A 16,529-nucleotide genomic window follows, 5' to 3' on the forward strand; every position below is an offset into this window, starting at 1 on the left:
ACCTTCTGATCCTGTATGTTGCTTGTCCTTATCTTTCTAGATATTCTCCATAGAAGATTTATCCAGCAGGTTGGAGGCCTTCCTCCAGTCCTTTTGTGGACACCCATGCCGTGCTCAGGAATCTGTTATCCAAGTTGTCCATTTGTTATTCTTTGCTCTCTTCCCAGCTTGTGGCTTTTTCTGGTCACACAGCCCCTTGATGGTATCTTCTGCACTGCTTGCCATGCTCAAGCTATCAATGACTAACTTACACCCACTGAGTGTTTGTCCATTGCCCTTATTCTTCTGACATCATGGTGATCTATGATTTATAGCCACACAAGGAGAATACTAGTATTGAGAAGTTGGGTTTTTGAGGCAGGGAGGAGCTTAGAATTATTGGAAACATTGCTTTTACCAAATTCAGTCTAGCCTGCTCTCTTTCTGTTCAGCTCTGGGCCCAGCTCGCTATCTATTTATAACTACTCAGTATAACAACCATCCAGTTCTAATGCAGCCCAGCAGGTTAGTCCACCTGTATGTCAAAATCTGAGAAATATCCATTTGTCATCCATTTGATTTTTGCTGTTTAGATTGTTGGCTTAATCTCTCTTGAGTTCTGGTACTTGGTGATGCCCCTTTCAGGTATATTCTTTAAAAGTTGTCATTCCTCATACACACTAAATAGGGTATCTCACCATACAGGAGAGTAGGGGGGAAGGGGATGATGGAAGGGAGGGTAGGGAAGTTAGAAGCACCCACTTTTGTGAAGGGACAGGGTCAAAGTAGAGAATAGAACAAGTAGGGGGCGGGATAGGATGGAGGGAAATATAGTAGTCTTTCACAATATATCCACTGTGGAAATGTTTTGTGTAGCTACATGGGTGCAACTTATACTGAACTGCCTATCTTCCCAGTAAGGCTGGGTGATGAGGGAGGAAGGGAAAGAATCTGGAAGTCAAAGTTTTAAAATAAAATGTTTAAAAAATAATATATTATTTTTGTTTACATGCAACTGGGAAATAAGATATACAGGCCCTGGGGTATGGAGATCCATCTTGCCCTGTTGGAAAGTTGGAGGGGGATGGGAGAGGATGTAGGAGAGAGCAGAATGGGGATATACAGTGGGATTGCCGTTCTGGGGTAGTGGGTAGGGGAAAGACGGGGAGAAATTTGTAACCCAAAATCTTGTGAAAATGAATGATGTAAACTAAAAATAAACATAAAATTTAATTTAAAAAAAAAGTTGTCATTCCTGCAAACATTCAGTTGCAGTGATCAGATAGTTTGTTCTTCCCATGAATGTTTATTAGGTACATAATGTGTGTAAGGGCCACAGTAGATTCCTACTATCAGGCATCCATAGTGTCCCCTAGACACTGAAGGGAGGGAGGGGTGTTAAGTGTATTATTCAGGGCTCCTTAAGCTATCTTATTTGAGTAGATGGGGTAGAATCTTGTGTACAGTGAATACACTGAACCTCCCTGTGCACTCACTGGCAGATCCCGAAGAAGATAATGTTGAGCTTGCCATTCATGCTGTTGTATGTCCTCTGCAGTGAATGATCCCTCTTTCTCTTCCTAGCCCAGCTCCTGTGGAAATGCTGAGCCTAAAGTTGCGCCAGCCAGCCAGTGGTGAGGACATTGATCTGAATGCCTCTTTTGATGTGGACACACCCCGAGCCCAGCCCCACAGCTCCAAGCTTGTCCCAGCTAAGAAGCTCTGCCTGGAGAAGTCAAGGTGAATGATCTTTGTCCTGGTCTGTAATCCCAACTCTCTGCACTGGGGAAGCCCACTAAATATCTGCTTGGTCTGTAAAGAATTTAATGGCAGTGACAGGGGGAGGTACATAGGCCATTACTACTTGTAGTCATTTCCTTTGTTACCAGCTCCCAATCCCCCATTTTATAGAAATAGGGAAGCATAGAGGAAGAAGCAGCTAGAGGAGAGCTAGGGATAGTGCACTAACCAGCTCGTCTGGCCAGTACTCCAAAGCTGGAGGTGGGGGTGTGATGTCCTGTGGCCTCAGCCCAAGAGGGATGTGGGTCATATCCCACTGTCTCATGGTACTTTCCTATAAGAGTAGCACACCTGCTTTATCCCTCCACCCACCCAGCTCTCCCTGGGCTGTGCAGAGTGTCCAGCCATAAGCTTTCTGAGCCAGACGTTGACTCGTCCTGATACTTAATAAGATAACCTGATACTGCAGTGCCCTTCTGAGGGCAGGCTGTGCACTGTCAGGTGATGACCAGTGTGTTAGAGCTCTGTATTTCCCACTTTCATTTTGGGTGGGAATCTGCTTCACATCTTGTTAGGGGAAGGAAGGAAAAGGAGGGGACTAAGTGTTTATGGAGTACCTGCTATGTGTAAGGCACCATGCTGAGTGCTTTACAGATATTATCTTATTTGATCTTCACAGCAACCCTGCAAGGTAGGTCCTCTAATCCCCATTTTACAGTTGAGGAAACTGAGGCAAACAGATTAAGTGACTTGCCCAAAATCAGAGTGTCTGAGGCTATATCTGAAGTCATATATTCCCAAGTTCAAGTTCATTATCTTTACCCCAAAATCATTTCTCTTCTAAACTTCCCTATTACTGTTTTTAAAAATAATCTTATTGATATTTTCTTTTTCTTATGTCAACATACTATCCCACATGTGTACCCTCCCCCTCCAAGAGAATCATCCCATATGACAAATAGTATTGGACGGGGGAGGGGAAAGTCACCCCAATTGATTGATATAGTTTAAAAAGTCCAAAAATGTATACAATGTGTAAAACTCGTGGACCTCCCACCTCCACAAAGGGATGAGTTGAGGGTGTCTTCTTATTTCTCTTCATTTGAGTCCCATTTATAAGTTTGTTCATTTACTTTCGTCTTTTTGGTGTGTCATTGTTTTTTCTGTGTATATTCTTGTAATTAATGTGTATGTTATTTTTTTGGCTCTCTTTACTTCACTCTGCATCAAAACATATAAATCTTTCCATGCTTCTCTGGACATATCATTTCTAGAGCATAATGATAATTGCTTACATCAATGTACCACAATTCCATTCCCCACTTGATGGGCATCTTCTTTGTTTCAAAGTCTTAGCTATCACAGGAAGTGCTGCTTTATAAATGTTTTGGAGTACATGGGGACTTTTTTCTTATTGATGGCTTCCTTGAACTCCAAGCCCAAGAATGGAGTCTCTGGGTTAAATGGTATGGATATTTTAGTCACTTGATTTGCCTAATTCCAAATTGCTTTCCAAAATAGTGGTACCGTCTCACACTTCCCTCAGTAATGTGTTGGTGTGCCTCTCCTTCCATGACCCCTCCAACATTGACTTTTGCCTTTTTTGTTATTTCTGCCTGTTTGTAGGGTGCAGGGTGAAACACAGAGTTGTCCAATTTTCCTGTTATTGTTAAGGTCACCACCATCTTTTCAGTCACCCAGGTTCATAACCTTGGTGTCATCATCAAATTCTCATTCTCTTTCACCCCACATATCCAATAGATGGTCAGATCTTGTTTCTGTTTCTGAAACCTCTCGCACCAGTCCCTTCTGTCTGCTCCCACAGCCAGTGCTGTTGTTCAGGCCTCCCTCCTCTCACCTGGCTCTTGTGATGAGCTCCTCTGGGGTCTACCTGCAAGTCTCTTCTGATGTCCTGCACACAGCTGCCAAAGGGATTTTTCTAAAGCACAGATCTGACCGTGTTATATCCCCTCTCAATAAACTGTGATCAAATATTCATCTTTATCTCATCCTTCAAAATGTTTTTCATGCAAATTGTATGATGTGCATAATTATTACTACAGTAGTACATATAAATTAGATTTACAAGTAGGTAAATATGTGTATATTGGGAGTGTATGTTTAAAATGTATTTGCTGACAGGGATGTGCGTCAGGAAGGTTTGCAAACCTCTGCTCTGGAGGTTCCCAGCATCCTGCTCTTCTTGCTCTGCTGGCTTCCTCAGGACCCAGAGCTTCCTCCCTGTGCCTTCATTTCCCTGTCTGCGTTTGTATCCACCTCTCTGAACAACAGTAAGGATGTAGACTCTCCATACTACAATCACCAGCATTCTGGTGATTGAAAGCCACCAGACAAGGGTCTAAATGTCAGAAGTGCCTGTTGCTGTGAATGCAGGGAAACTGGCAGGGATCTTGAGCATGCGCAAGCCGGAGCCGCTGTAACAACTAATAATAGCTCAGGTTTCTCTAGTACTTTTCTTTCTGTTGTTGCTGTTATGTAGCCTCTAAGCTACAAAGGTGCAAAGAACAGAAGCAGATCCCTTCAGAGACTTAATGTGGTGAGAGAATGTGGCGCCCTTCAGAAGAGGGAGAAAAACTGACATCAGGAGAAGCAGAAAGTGGGACATTATAGGAGCATGCATGTGTGTGTGTGTGCATGCGTGTGTGTGCAGCTGCTGCTCTGCACTAGTAGAGAAGGGCCCCACCTCAAGGCCAGTTTCCTGGACCTATGAAATCAGAGGCCTAGTAGACAAAAGAAGACAAACAATTTTCATCAAGTGTTCAGTCCTTTAATAAACAGGCTATTGACCATTTAGATATGCAGGCCCAGAGAGCAGGGAAACACAGGATTTAATTTATAAGCTGGTGTCTTAGGGAAGTTACTATATGTTTTAAAGGTATTTTGGGGGTCCTCCTGTCCTCCTTCCCCTTTCTTCCTTGATATCTTTACATTTCCACACAGAACAAATTAGTTTCTTATCGAAAACTAACAAGAGAGTGCTGAGCAATAATGCAGTAAGTTTTCAAGGCAAAATCTGGGGACGAGAATGGCAGGGACACAGTCTAGACCAGACAACCATTAGAGCAGTGAGTGATGAGCCAGACAGACAGCTGGTTAGAGCTGGTGACAGAACAGATCTGATGAGGCTGCTCAGAGGGAAACTGACTCAGGCTGCAGAACACCAAACTTCAAGGCCAGTGATCTGAGAGCCAGGGTTCAAGATAACTTAGCTCCAAAACTCTGAAGTGGTGCCTTTCAGCTAGGTAGTCAAGTGCGGAAAGTGCCCTTCTTTTGGACAAGTATTGTACTCTTGACGTCAAGACAGTCAGTCGTCAGTAAACACTAGACACCTACTATGTGCCACAAGTGCTAGTGATACAACTATGATAAAAAAGATAATCCTTCCTTCGAGTTGCTTACAACCTCCTGGGGGAAGACAGCACACAAGAGGAAGCTGAAAGGGGGATAGGAGCTTAGAGGAGACATCCCCAACTTGAGCAACCAGCTGAGAGAATATGTGCTATGTCTTTAGGCTGTCTGTCTGGAAAATGTGTGTGTATAGGAAGGAGCATATAGACATATTGTGGTTTTTAAAAGAGGGCGTCTGAGTGAGATTTAATTTGACTCAGACACCATAGTAAGTAGCAACTTTCAGTCTTCAGCTGCCATTGCATTCATGATGAATGGAAAGCCTTAATAGTCAAACAGCCCAAAGAAGTGAAAGTTAATGCCAAGGAAAAGATCATTGATAGGCAGCTGGTAAGAGATCAGAATCTTCAGAATAATAGTGATGACACTGACATTTGTTATCCTCATTAAGGTTTGCAATGCACTTGTATATATTATCACATTTGATCCTCACAGCTTTGTGAAATAGGTGCTTTTATTATCCCTATTTTACAGATGTGGAAACTGAGGCTGAGAAAGGTTAAGTGATTTGCCTGGTTGCACATAGCTACTAAGTGTCTGAAGCAGGCTTCCAATTCAGGCCCCTTGACTCCCAAGCCTGTCTGCCACACTGATGTGTCCCAGAAAGGATAAATGACTGAGAAGTATTCTTTAAGTCAGAAAGGGCTGATTAAGAAAAAGACGGGGAGTTTCATCAAAAGGAAAGAAAATCCCTCAAAAACAAACTGGGGTATCTATCTGGTATAAGCTCAAGAGAGAACAGCTTTGAAGTTCAGAGAGGACACTTGGGGGGTTGTGAGAAAAGTAGTTCAGAACCGAGTGCCCTGATGAGATTCCTGCCAGGCTGCCTGTACCATTAATTGTCTACTCTGTAGACCTGAAAACAGGTGCTAAAATTTAGGGGGATACTTGGAGGGAGTGAGCCCAGAGTTCATTCAGCAAACATTTGGTGACTAATGCACAATGCAAGGTAGAGGCTTGCACTAGGTGACCTTTAAAGCCCTTTTCAATCCTGTGAGTCTAAATTATGCATTAGGTACTATTGAAGGTGTGGGATAAGACATAGTTTCTACTTTCACATAGCTAATTCTCTGGTAAGTCATGAGATATAACATCCTTCCTTATATTCAAATTATTTGTATTTAAGGAAAGGAAATAAAATAAAAAGTGTGGAAGTTGGGGAGGAGGAGGTCACTTCTACCTAGGAGGTCAGAGAAAGCTTTATGGTGGCAGGTGGTATTTGAGCTGGGTCTTGAAGAATGGGTAGATTCTTGATAGGTAGATTGGGGAATGGGTATTTTAGATTGAGAAAACTGTCAGCAGAAGCACTAAGGCAGGAAAGAATAGAGTCTATTTGGCGAGAGGGGAAGTAACCCATTTTGGCTTTAGCAGAGTGAGAAAGTGAGATAAGGCTGGGAAGGCAGATTTGGGTTAGTGTGTGGAGGGCCTTTGATTCTGCATTGAAGGAATTTAGTCAGACTTTATTTCATAAATATTCACAAAAAAGTTCTTTTTTTTTAAATGAGGAGTGACTTGATCAGAACAATGTTAGGAAAATTAATCTGCAGTGTAGAGGGTGAATTGGAGGTCAGGAAAGACTGTGGGCCAGGCCATGAGGTAGGTGTCCATTGCATAGTGAGAGGACCCAAAGAGGAGATAAATTAGGAAGGAAAGGAAATGAACTCAGCTCTGTACAACAGCTGCAGTTAACCAGCTAAACTGAATATATTCAGAGTCTGGCAAAATTAGCATCCTCCAGGATCAGAGGGAATCTTATGCTGCTGGAAGAAATCTGTCCAGGGTAGGAAAGGGTCAGTTAGGAGACTTCAGCAGTCCCCAAATCGCCAAACACCTGCTTGTTTCATTGTCTTTTGAATGGAGAAATGAAATGAAGGTGCAAGATTTAGTCGTAGAAGACAATTAGTTCTTATTGCTTTAGAGAGACTTTAGACTCATAATGTTATTAGTAGTGATGGAAAGGGATGGAGGGACAACCAGTGGGTTCCATACGTGACTCCTTGAGACAGCCATTGGAAAACCTGCGGTACCATTGAACGGGTCCTAAGAGTGAGTGATCTTAGTTGAGCCAATGTTCGAGTACTGCTGTGTCCAGGTGGCCTAATGCTAAGTTCTGGGGCACAGACAAAGATGAGAAACCATCATCTAATGGCATATGACATGCAGAAATGGAACGTGAACCAAAATTAAGATACTGTCATCAAGCTAAAAGAGAGGCCTGAGCAGAGTTCTAGGAAAATCTGAGGAAAAGAATCATTTTTAGTTGTTGGTCAGAGGAATGCTGAGCAGGCTCATCTTCACTGAGCCTCGAAGGAGATCTTTCAACAGGCAGTGATGTGAAAGGTGTGTGTGTTCCAGGCGTGGGGAGTTCATCTGTACTCTATCAAGCCCAGTGGTCCAGTAGACGGGGCCTTTAAGTGTCCTCGTGAGACGGCCGGCCCCAAAAGTGCCACAGTCCCTATACCTGAAGGAGAAGATGAACACATAGAGAGGCTGCAGTGTTTCCCATCTGTAAAATGAGAAGTGTAGACCTCAGAGTGATCTCTCAGATCCCTGCTGGCTCTTTAGAAGCAAACACCACCACAGACATGGTCTCTGTATCTGAGAACAACCGTTTGAATTCAATGGAACTGGAGAAAACCTTTTGTTTGATATCCTTAAAATGTTGCGACTTTCCCCATTCCTCCCCACCCTTCACCCATTTTTTACTAGCAGGAAATACCGAGCTTAGCTGGATCCTTTGTGAATGTCAAGGGGAGGAATGAATGAAGCTGTGCCCAGAATCATGGCAAACCTGTAAAGAGGGTGCCCCCTCGTGGATGATTCTGGGGGTAGCTGCTATGCTGAGAAGCTTACAGGCCAGCTCCCAAAAGGTGTATCACAAAGGGGTGCAAGCAATCCTGTCTTTCCCCTTCTGTCAGAATAATTTGGGGAGGAACTTGGCCTGGTGAAGGTCCAAGGTTTGCTATGCCTAGCACAATGACCCCCAGCCTGTGGCAGCGAACCTTGAGCAGAGCTGAGACCCCGCACACACACACACAGACACACACTCGCTCTGCAGCAGCTTCTCACCCTCTTGTTGGGTTTTCTCACAGCTCTCTGGCTCCTGGCATCTCCAGAAAAGACAATAAAGACGCCACGAAGGTAAGACATCTCAGCTTGCTCCTCTGTGAGCCTGGCCTTTCGTGGAGCCCTCCACAGAGCCTAGATTCTCCTGGGAGAATCGCTAGGTGTAAAGGCGAAGAGCCACCCTGCCCTAGCCAGCTTTGGATGCTTTATATTGGTGCTGCTCTCACCTCTAAAGCTGGCGTGTCTGAGTTCTATAGGGTAGGTAGCCTTTCTGTGTGAGAGAGCTCTCGCCATAGTGAGGAAAGCAATGCTGGACTTGTGCCCACTTTGGAATTTTTTAGTTCTTTGCTACTTCCTGTGTGATCTTGTGATCTCATACATGTCGAATCCTTCTACTGGAAAGTGAGCTCCTTGAGAGCAGGAACTGTCTTGGCTTTTCTGTTTGTGTCCTCAGTTCTGGAACTTAAATGAGATATTAGAACTGAAAGCTATAAAGTCTTAAGCAAATGTAAGACAGTATTATTATGTAATCCAGACTTGATTGAGCCTTCCCAAATGGCTGTCTGCCCTGCCCACCCCACCACCTCTTAGTATTCTTAGTCTTGAACAGGTGAATTTTTTCAAATAGGAAGCATACAGAATGAACCAGATTATTTCTGCTCACCGTGAGTAAAGCTAAACATGATAAGTTTATTCAGTCAATCAGCAAGTTTTTACTTCAGTGCCTGCTATGTACCTGGCCCACTTGTTTAACTGAGCCTAGAATTTCCATCTCTTCTAAGTTGAGAGACTTGAAGGTATATAGGTCATGACTAGGATGGAGATAAAAAAGCTTCAACAAAATTTTATTTAAAAAATTTCCCCCGCTCTCATGGCCCTGAGAATTTGTTTTCCCCATTTTCCTTTTATCTACATAAACAATAGAATGGAGACATTGTTATTATATAGTGCCCTAAGATGCACCAAGTACAACAATCCTGTGGAGTAGGTAGTGTGGATATTTTATAAATGAGGGAGCCATATTTCCCAAAAGTTAGATGATGCCCAGGATCACACACCTAGTGAGTATTGACTGAGGAAACTGAAACTTGGCCTTACTGCATCATGCCACATTTCACCATTTTAGGCCAAATAACATCATTCAATCATATTTCTATTTGAAGAGATTAATTTGATCCTGCTTCAGCAGCCTGTCACACTCTGTCCTTTTCTGGGGCCACATCTGACAGCCTGGCAGTGCTGGTGGTGATTGTGACTGGCACCAGAAGTCTGTAACATTAAAGGAATACCCTCCAGGGTCTGCTTCCAGCGCTAAGCTCTCTTTTCTCAAGGACTCCTTGGACCAGCATGGATATTTCCGTGCTCCAATAGCAGCTAAGAGCTATGCTTCTCTCATGCTCTTCCCCCTCCTATCCCTAAAATATGGGTAGCAGCTGGTAGCAGCCTGGAACCTGGAGACTCAAGGGAAGACCACTCTAGGACACTGGGAGTCTACTTTGGAGATTCTGTCTCTGTTCACAGGGTGGCATGGTGAAAAGAGCTGTGGTAAGAAACCTGTGTTCTAGTTTTCCAAAGAACCAGTCAGGTGACTTTGGACAAGTCATTAGCCTCCTGCTGGGCTTTAGTTTTAAAATGAGATGGTTGTACTAGCTGATCTCAGGATTGTCCTATTCTAACATTCTAGGTTCGTTAAGTCTCCCTCCCAAATCCCCTGAGGTTCTGAGGATGTGTATAGACCTATCTGTCTAAGGTATTAACTATGACCTGGATTTTTCCCTTTCAGGTGAATGGTCTTTCTCTTGGGGGTCAGCACTGGACTGGAGAACAAGATGATGAGCTGGTCGGGAACTTTCCCTCATTCATTCGGAATGCTGTCCTGGGCAAGAAGAGGCCCCAGGGCAGTCTGGGGGATCCATGCAGGAATAGTGGAACTGTAAGTATGGCTGGCCACTTCACTTTCCAGAGTGAGCCTCTGGGTATTGAACTGCTGCTCACCCCACTTATACCTTATGGCCTTCCCCAGGGGAATCAGATGAACATCCTTCTGATATTTATCTGGGTCAAGAGCCAGAGCCAGGACAAGACTGACTGACTCTGGGACTGGCAGCTCAGCAGCCGGGCCTTCTCCACCTCATCCCCTTCCTATCGAACCTTTCTCTCCTCTTTCCTGCTCCTGCCTCCTTAACAGTCAGTATCGAATTATCTCCCTGATAGTGAAGTGCTAGACTTGAAAGAGAGGAGAGGCCTGTGTTGGAATCCTACTTCCATCGCACGTACATGTCTCATTAGCCTCAGTTTCCTTATCTGTACAATTAAATAATGATAGGACCTGTTTGACAGAGTTGTTTTGAGGATCAAATGAAATAATATGATGTATGAAGGTGATTTGCAGATTTTCAAAGTGCTATGTAAATGTTCACTCTTATGATAACACATCAGACAAGGATCCTACCTTTTATCAAAGTTTTTTATTTCTCCCAGTACTTATCCCTGTGTTCTGTATATGGTAGGCACTCATATGTGTTTATTGTATTGTCATAGATAAGAACGGGCTTTGATGGACTTGGAGGACGAAGCAAGTATATTCAACCTGTATCCTTTCTTCTCTGACCCTGAGTTTGCCATGGGGAGCTGGAGGAGGGACCAGGGTTGCCCCTGGGGAGACAGCATTTGGGAAGATTGTAGGGACCATCTGATACCCTTCCATGCATCACCCATAATCACCAGGCCAGCCAGAGCCTAGGGAGCAAAGGAGACCAAGGAGCTGATATTCCTTGTGCCAAATATGACCGAGGCCTAGGAGAGTTGTAGTCGTGAATCCTGCCCTGACTGGCTGAGGGGATGGCTTCTGGATCCTCTCCTGGGAGGAGGGGCTCTTATCTCTTGGCTTTGGACAATCAGACTGAGACAGCTGGACTTTGGGGTTTTTTTAGTGTAATTGTTGCCTTTTTTTTTTTACAGCAAAGTCATTTCCTCTTTAAGTGTCCTCACACCTATTTATTTAACTCTGTTGTAACCAAGAATCTCACTACATTCTGACTTTGTCATTCTGCACTGCTTTGCAGAGAGGAGGAAAGAGTATTTCATTAGGACTTCTGTGGGACCAAGAATAATTGTTAGTTAGTCAGAGCTCAGTAGTGTGGATAATGTGGGCATTATGTGTATGCTCCTAGAGCAGAGATTTTTATCTGTTCTCACCCCCTGGCCTTCCAGATACCTGGACTTTTCCCTTGACCACAGTTTTCTCCAGACTGATCCCTCTGTCATCCGTCCATTGCCTGTAAAGTCAAAGCCAAGGCGCAAAGCAGTGTCAAGGAAAGCAGCCCCCTCTGACCAGACTAGATTGGATACTTTCCTGAGATAACCTGGAGGCCTGTAGGGGGCCAGAGCACACACAAAAAGGCCACTGGACATTCTCCCTTTCTCTCCAGACTTCTGAAAGACAGGGTTGCCCATTGGCATGGAATATGTGGGAGCAGGAGTGGGGAGCAGCTCCTGTAAGCCTGCTGGGTGGGGGCATCACCAACACAGTGCATCTGCCAGGGGCCCCCTGTTGGGGCACCCCAGAAAGCCACCCAGAGCACTTACTGCTCAAGGTCCCCAGTGGGGACTCTTTCGCACCCTCACAGGATGCACAGCCAACTCTTTCTGGCTAGGCCTATGGTGGCTTATGAATGAGCACCAGGGGCAGGGGCTGTGAACTGCAAAGTTCCCATAGCATGGCTCCCCCGCTTCCCTGTGTTGCCTCTTCTTGCCTTCTAAAGTTCAGCAGAGCCCAGGCAGCTTAGACTGTGGCACATTTTAACTCCTTCAATGCTCAGGGCCTCCATTCCCTTACCTCACCCCCCCTCCTCCATCTGTACCCAAATATCTCCTTGATTAGGGTGCAGCTTTTCTTCTTTGTGACCAAAATGGAACCCAGAGCCCAGTCCTGCTCTCCCTAGGACCTTGTGGGGCAGCTGTGGGTCTAGTTCCTTCTGCCCCTTTAACCAGCCCAGACCCCTCTGGCAGATACTCTGCCTTTGTGACTCCAGCTTGTCCTGTTCAGCCTAGAGGACAGTGAAGCAAGGACTGCCTGCTTTCTTGTGAAGGTAATGGGCTTGCCATGGAATACCATGGGCCATGCCTAGTGTTCTTATGAAGATCCATGTAAAATAAAGGTAGTTTCACAAATGTGTGGGCGTGGCTGAGTATTTTTGTTGACTGCAGGCGAAGATAAAGGTGTCTAGGCCCAGCCAACTGAATCCCTGCCCTGTGACCAAGGGGAAGGACATAGGGCTGCCCTCCTGTCAGGGGCACACAGGAAAGGGGGTATCTTTTAAAAATAGGATGATTTTTAGCTTTCAACTTTCACTTCCATAAAATTTTTTGTTTTAAATTTTTCTCCCCCTTCCTCTCCTCCTCCCCAAGACAGCGTACAATCTGACATAGGCTCTACTTATACATTCATATTAAAAATATTTTCACATTAGTCAGGATGTAAAGAAGAATTAGAAGTAATGGGAAGAAACACAAGAAAGAAGAAATAAAACAACAAAAGAAAAGTAGAGCAAATAGTCTGCTTCCCTCAGCATTCAGATTCCAAAGTTCTTTGAATGTGGACAACATTTTCCATCATTAAGTCTTGGAGCTGAGAAGAGCTAAATCTATCAGAGTGAGTCATCGCACAGCATTGCTGTTACTGTGTACAATATTCTGGTTCTGCTCATTTCACTCCGCATCAGTTCATAGAAGTCTTTCCAAGTTTTTTGAAGTTCACCTGCTCATCATTTATTCTTTTTTTATTTTTTTTAAGCAATCGGGGTTAAGTGACTTGCTCAAGGTTACATGGCCAGTTATTTCTGGGTGTGGTGCTGAGTATCTGAGCCCGGATTTGATCCAGATCATCCCAACACTGGAGCCAGTGCTCCCACTCGCTGAGCCACCTGGCCGCCCCTAAGCAATTGGGGTTAAGTAACTTGCTCAAGGTTACACGGCCAGGTGTTTCTCGGTGGGTGCTAAGTGTCTGAGCCCGGGATTCGATCTCCAGGTCTTCTCAACACTGGAGCCGGTGCTCTTACTCGCTGTGCTACCTGGCCGCCCCTCATCATTTATTCTAACACAATAGTATTCCACATTCATATACCACAACTTGTCCAGGCATTCCCCAATTGATGAACATCCCCTCAATTTTGTACATGTGGGTCCTTTTCTGAGGGGGGAAGGTAAGGCAATTGGAGTTAAGTGACTTGCTTAAGGTCACAACTAGTAAGTGTCAAGTCTCTGAGGCTAGATTTGAGCTCAGGTTCTCCTGACTCCAGGGTCGGTGCTCTATCCACTGTGCCACCTCGCTGCCCTTTGATCGTTAGTTGTTGAAGGGACCTCCCCCCACTACACACACACCCCTTATTCACCCTTCCCCAACTCCTATCCTTATATAAAGGGACTTCATCATCCATATTGACGATCCCCCCAAAACACAAACCTCTCAATTCCTCAGTCTCCTTAAATCTGACCAACTCAATCACTACCCCAGCTATCTCTAGAAATGATTACACCCTGAATCTTGCCATTACCAATAAATGTTCTCTGACAGGATTGAAGCATACTTTTTAAACATTATTTTTTTGGTCTGTATTTTCTACATGGAAGTCTGTTTTGCATAACTTCACATGTATAATTGATATAAAAGTGCCTTCTCAAGGAGGGAGTAGGGGCAAGAGGAAGGGAGAGAATTTAGGACTCAAAATGTTGAAAAAAATTAAGGTTAAATAATTTTTATGTGTAATGGGAAATATTTAACAAGATAAAAATTATATGTAAAAAGAAAAGAATCCAGCTTCCTAGCCTGGGCCAGATACCCTGTCCTTAGCCCAATCTTATCCAATTTACAGGTATTTATTGCAGGGGTGTCAAACATACTGCCAGATTAAAATAACTGAGTAATTGAATTGAGTAAATGTAATTGAGAAATATTTAACAAAATAAATAAAAACACAATACAGCACATAGAATGCTAATTTGCAGTTCTCTAGGTCAATATGTGGCCTGCAGAGATCCCTTTCTATTTGTTTTTGACACCCTGGGTTTTATGGTGTGCTGCCTGCTAGTAATACAAAGAAATGGAAAAGCTTTCCCCACAAGGAGTAAAGTGCACCCCGTGAGTTTGGGGAGCCGCATGTAAGCAGCCACATGATCATATGAGAAGCAGGAAGGAATGGCTAGGGAACTCGGGAGAGGCCATAGCTGTGGCAGATAAACTAGGGGACTCTGAGGGGGAGGTCAGGGGGATTGGGCCCCGCCCCCCGCCACTTGGTGGAAGTGAGAGGATGCTGAGTTTGGACAATAGTTAACCAGTCTGGCTTAAATGGAGAGAGTACTGAAAGGGGAGTGATGTCATCTGGAGTAATGCCAGGTTAATGAAGGCAATGTATTTGTTCTACTGTTTTCCCTCTGGGCACTGGGGCAGTTCCAGGTAGATAAGGAAAGTAAGAAATTAACTGGGTCCCTAAGATTCATTTTCAGGCTTTCACTTTCGATTTCCTAGAAAATAAAAGGGGAGGAGAGAACAGGACAGATGAGCTGTTTTATTTCTCACTGAGCAGAGCCCTGAGGTGAATGACAAGGCAGCATCCAGAATTGAGACAGCTGCCTGGACACGGGACAGTTCTAGGAAGGGAAATAAAGGGAGAAGAGTGGGAAGGCATTGACTTTCATCATCCTAAACCACCTCTGGGAGCTTAGGGGCAATGCTGACCAGCTGTTTGTAGATCGTCTGGGGATTAGGGTTTGACCACTAGGATTTAACTGGGTGTCTGTTGAGGGTGGGAGGGTATATTTTTTCTGTCCATTTGAGTGCCTGGCTGGGGATCTGAGCGAGTGGTGGTCCATGCAAGAGAATGGGTGACCCCAAGACATATTTGGATATCAATGAACAACTGTATTCCCGACAGCTGTAAGTATAAGAGGATTGGGGGGTGGGTGACTGCACAGGTTGGCAAGAAGCCAAATTTTAAACCATCTTTTCAGAAGGGGTTCTGGGTAGCAGGAGTGGGAGGCTGATCAGCTGACCACAGTTCTCTTTCCACCCCTCAAGGTATGTTCTGGGCACAGATGCCATGAGGAGGCTACGGGGGTCTTCCATGCTGGTGTCTGGCATGAGGGGGCTAGGTGTCGAGATTGCCAAGAACCTAGTCCTGGCCGGAGTGGGCAGACTCACTCTGCATGACCCTGGTCCAACCTGCTGGATGGATCTTGCTTCCCAAGTAAGGAAGGGTCAGATCCAAAGGGACCTGTGAGGGAAAGGACTAGCAGCTGAAGAGCTTTGTCTCTCTTGCCACTACTATTCCAAGGTATGTTCTCTCCCAGTTCTTTTTGTCAGAGAAGGACATAGGACAAAACAGGGCCAAAGCATCTCTGCCCCACCTAGCCCGGCTCAACAGTGATGTCTGCATCAATACCTATGATGGACCCCTCACTGAGACTGTGTTAAAAGGATTCCAGGTACCACCAGCCCCCTTTATCTTCCAAACCAGCAGGTCTATTCCCAAAATGTCAAGGCCCGTGTACACTTCTCCTTTAAACTTGTCCCCACTTGCCCCCCCCCATAAAAGACCAGGAGATTTCTTCCCTACCCCCTGTCTGTGGAATTCCACCTCTCAGGGCTCCGTCATCAAATCCCTCTTCTTCCATTCCTTCTAGCTTGTGTTGGGGGTTCCTGTCCAGATCCTAGAGTGGCAATGGGGAGGGAAGCCATTAGGGCTGGATCTCAGGAAAGTGCATCAGTTGTTATGAAGGTGGGATGGGAGTGAAAGGCCTGGTCAGTTCAGGCTTGTGCTGAGCTCCAAGGACCCCCAGGTGGTGGTGCTGACAGACTCCACACTAGAAGAGCAGCTACAGGTGGGAAGCCTTTGTCATGAGCATGGGGTGCACTTCGTGGTGGCCAGCACTCGAGGCCTGGTGGGGTGAGTAATGTCAAAGGTCCATTCCCCTTTTTCCTTTCTGCTTCAAACCCCATACCTGGATAACTTTTACCCTGCTCTAGCTCTTCAAAAACTCAACTCAAAGCCAACTCCTTGAAGCTTTCTTTGATTTCATTGTTAATTATCTCCCCCTCAGACTTCACACCACAGTTGGTTTGCTCCTGTGTAATGTACTTTTCATGATAATCATGTAACAGCATTCTACAGCTAGACTGTGAGAGTCTCATGAAAGAATACTGTATCTAAATTCTGCATTTCCCCATCTTCAGGCTTTGGACAGTGCTTTGGACCCAGGCTTAATCAATCTCTTGAATTCCTTAACTGAATTCAGCTGTGTCCCATGAAAGGGGGGGG

At 44.9% G+C, this 16,529-nt stretch overlaps 2 protein-coding genes across 4 annotated transcripts in view; both read left to right on the forward strand.

The window, feature by feature from the left end:
• The window catches only part of TRAIP (TRAF interacting protein), a 49,184-nt gene extending 36,797 nt beyond the window's left edge, over nt 1–12,387 (forward strand). The window contains exons 11-15 of the mRNA XM_069095706.1: nt 1,564–1,719; nt 8,241–8,289; nt 9,998–10,147; nt 10,756–10,806; nt 11,465–12,387. Of these exons, the coding sequence (XP_068951807.1) occupies nt 1,564–1,719; nt 8,241–8,289; nt 9,998–10,147; nt 10,756–10,806; nt 11,465–11,578 (520 nt within the window). The 3' untranslated portion in view covers nt 11,579–12,387. The remainder of the gene's footprint in view (nt 1–1,563; nt 1,720–8,240; nt 8,290–9,997; nt 10,148–10,755; nt 10,807–11,464) is intronic.
• A 2,211-nt stretch (nt 12,388–14,598) lies between these two features.
• Nucleotides 14,599–16,529, forward strand: part of UBA7 (ubiquitin like modifier activating enzyme 7) — a 21,097-nt gene continuing 19,166 nt past the window's right edge. Inside the window, exons 1-4 of one of the 3 annotated variants that reach the window (XM_069095694.1) lie at nt 14,599–15,148; nt 15,290–15,458; nt 15,562–15,696; nt 16,051–16,157. In XM_069095694.1, the coding sequence (XP_068951795.1) occupies nt 15,093–15,148; nt 15,290–15,458; nt 15,562–15,696; nt 16,051–16,157 (467 nt within the window). In that variant the 5' untranslated portion in view covers nt 14,599–15,092. The remainder of the gene's footprint in view (nt 15,149–15,289; nt 15,459–15,561; nt 15,697–16,050; nt 16,158–16,529) is intronic. The other 2 variants (XM_069095692.1, XM_069095695.1) reach the window with 2 other exon arrangements.

Source organism: Petaurus breviceps, unplaced genomic scaffold (genome assembly GCF_028583685.1).
Source record: "Petaurus breviceps papuanus isolate PSGF00001 unplaced genomic scaffold, PetGlider_PUasm1.0 227, whole genome shotgun sequence".
NCBI classification, from domain to species: domain Eukaryota; kingdom Metazoa; phylum Chordata; class Mammalia; order Diprotodontia; family Petauridae; genus Petaurus; species Petaurus breviceps.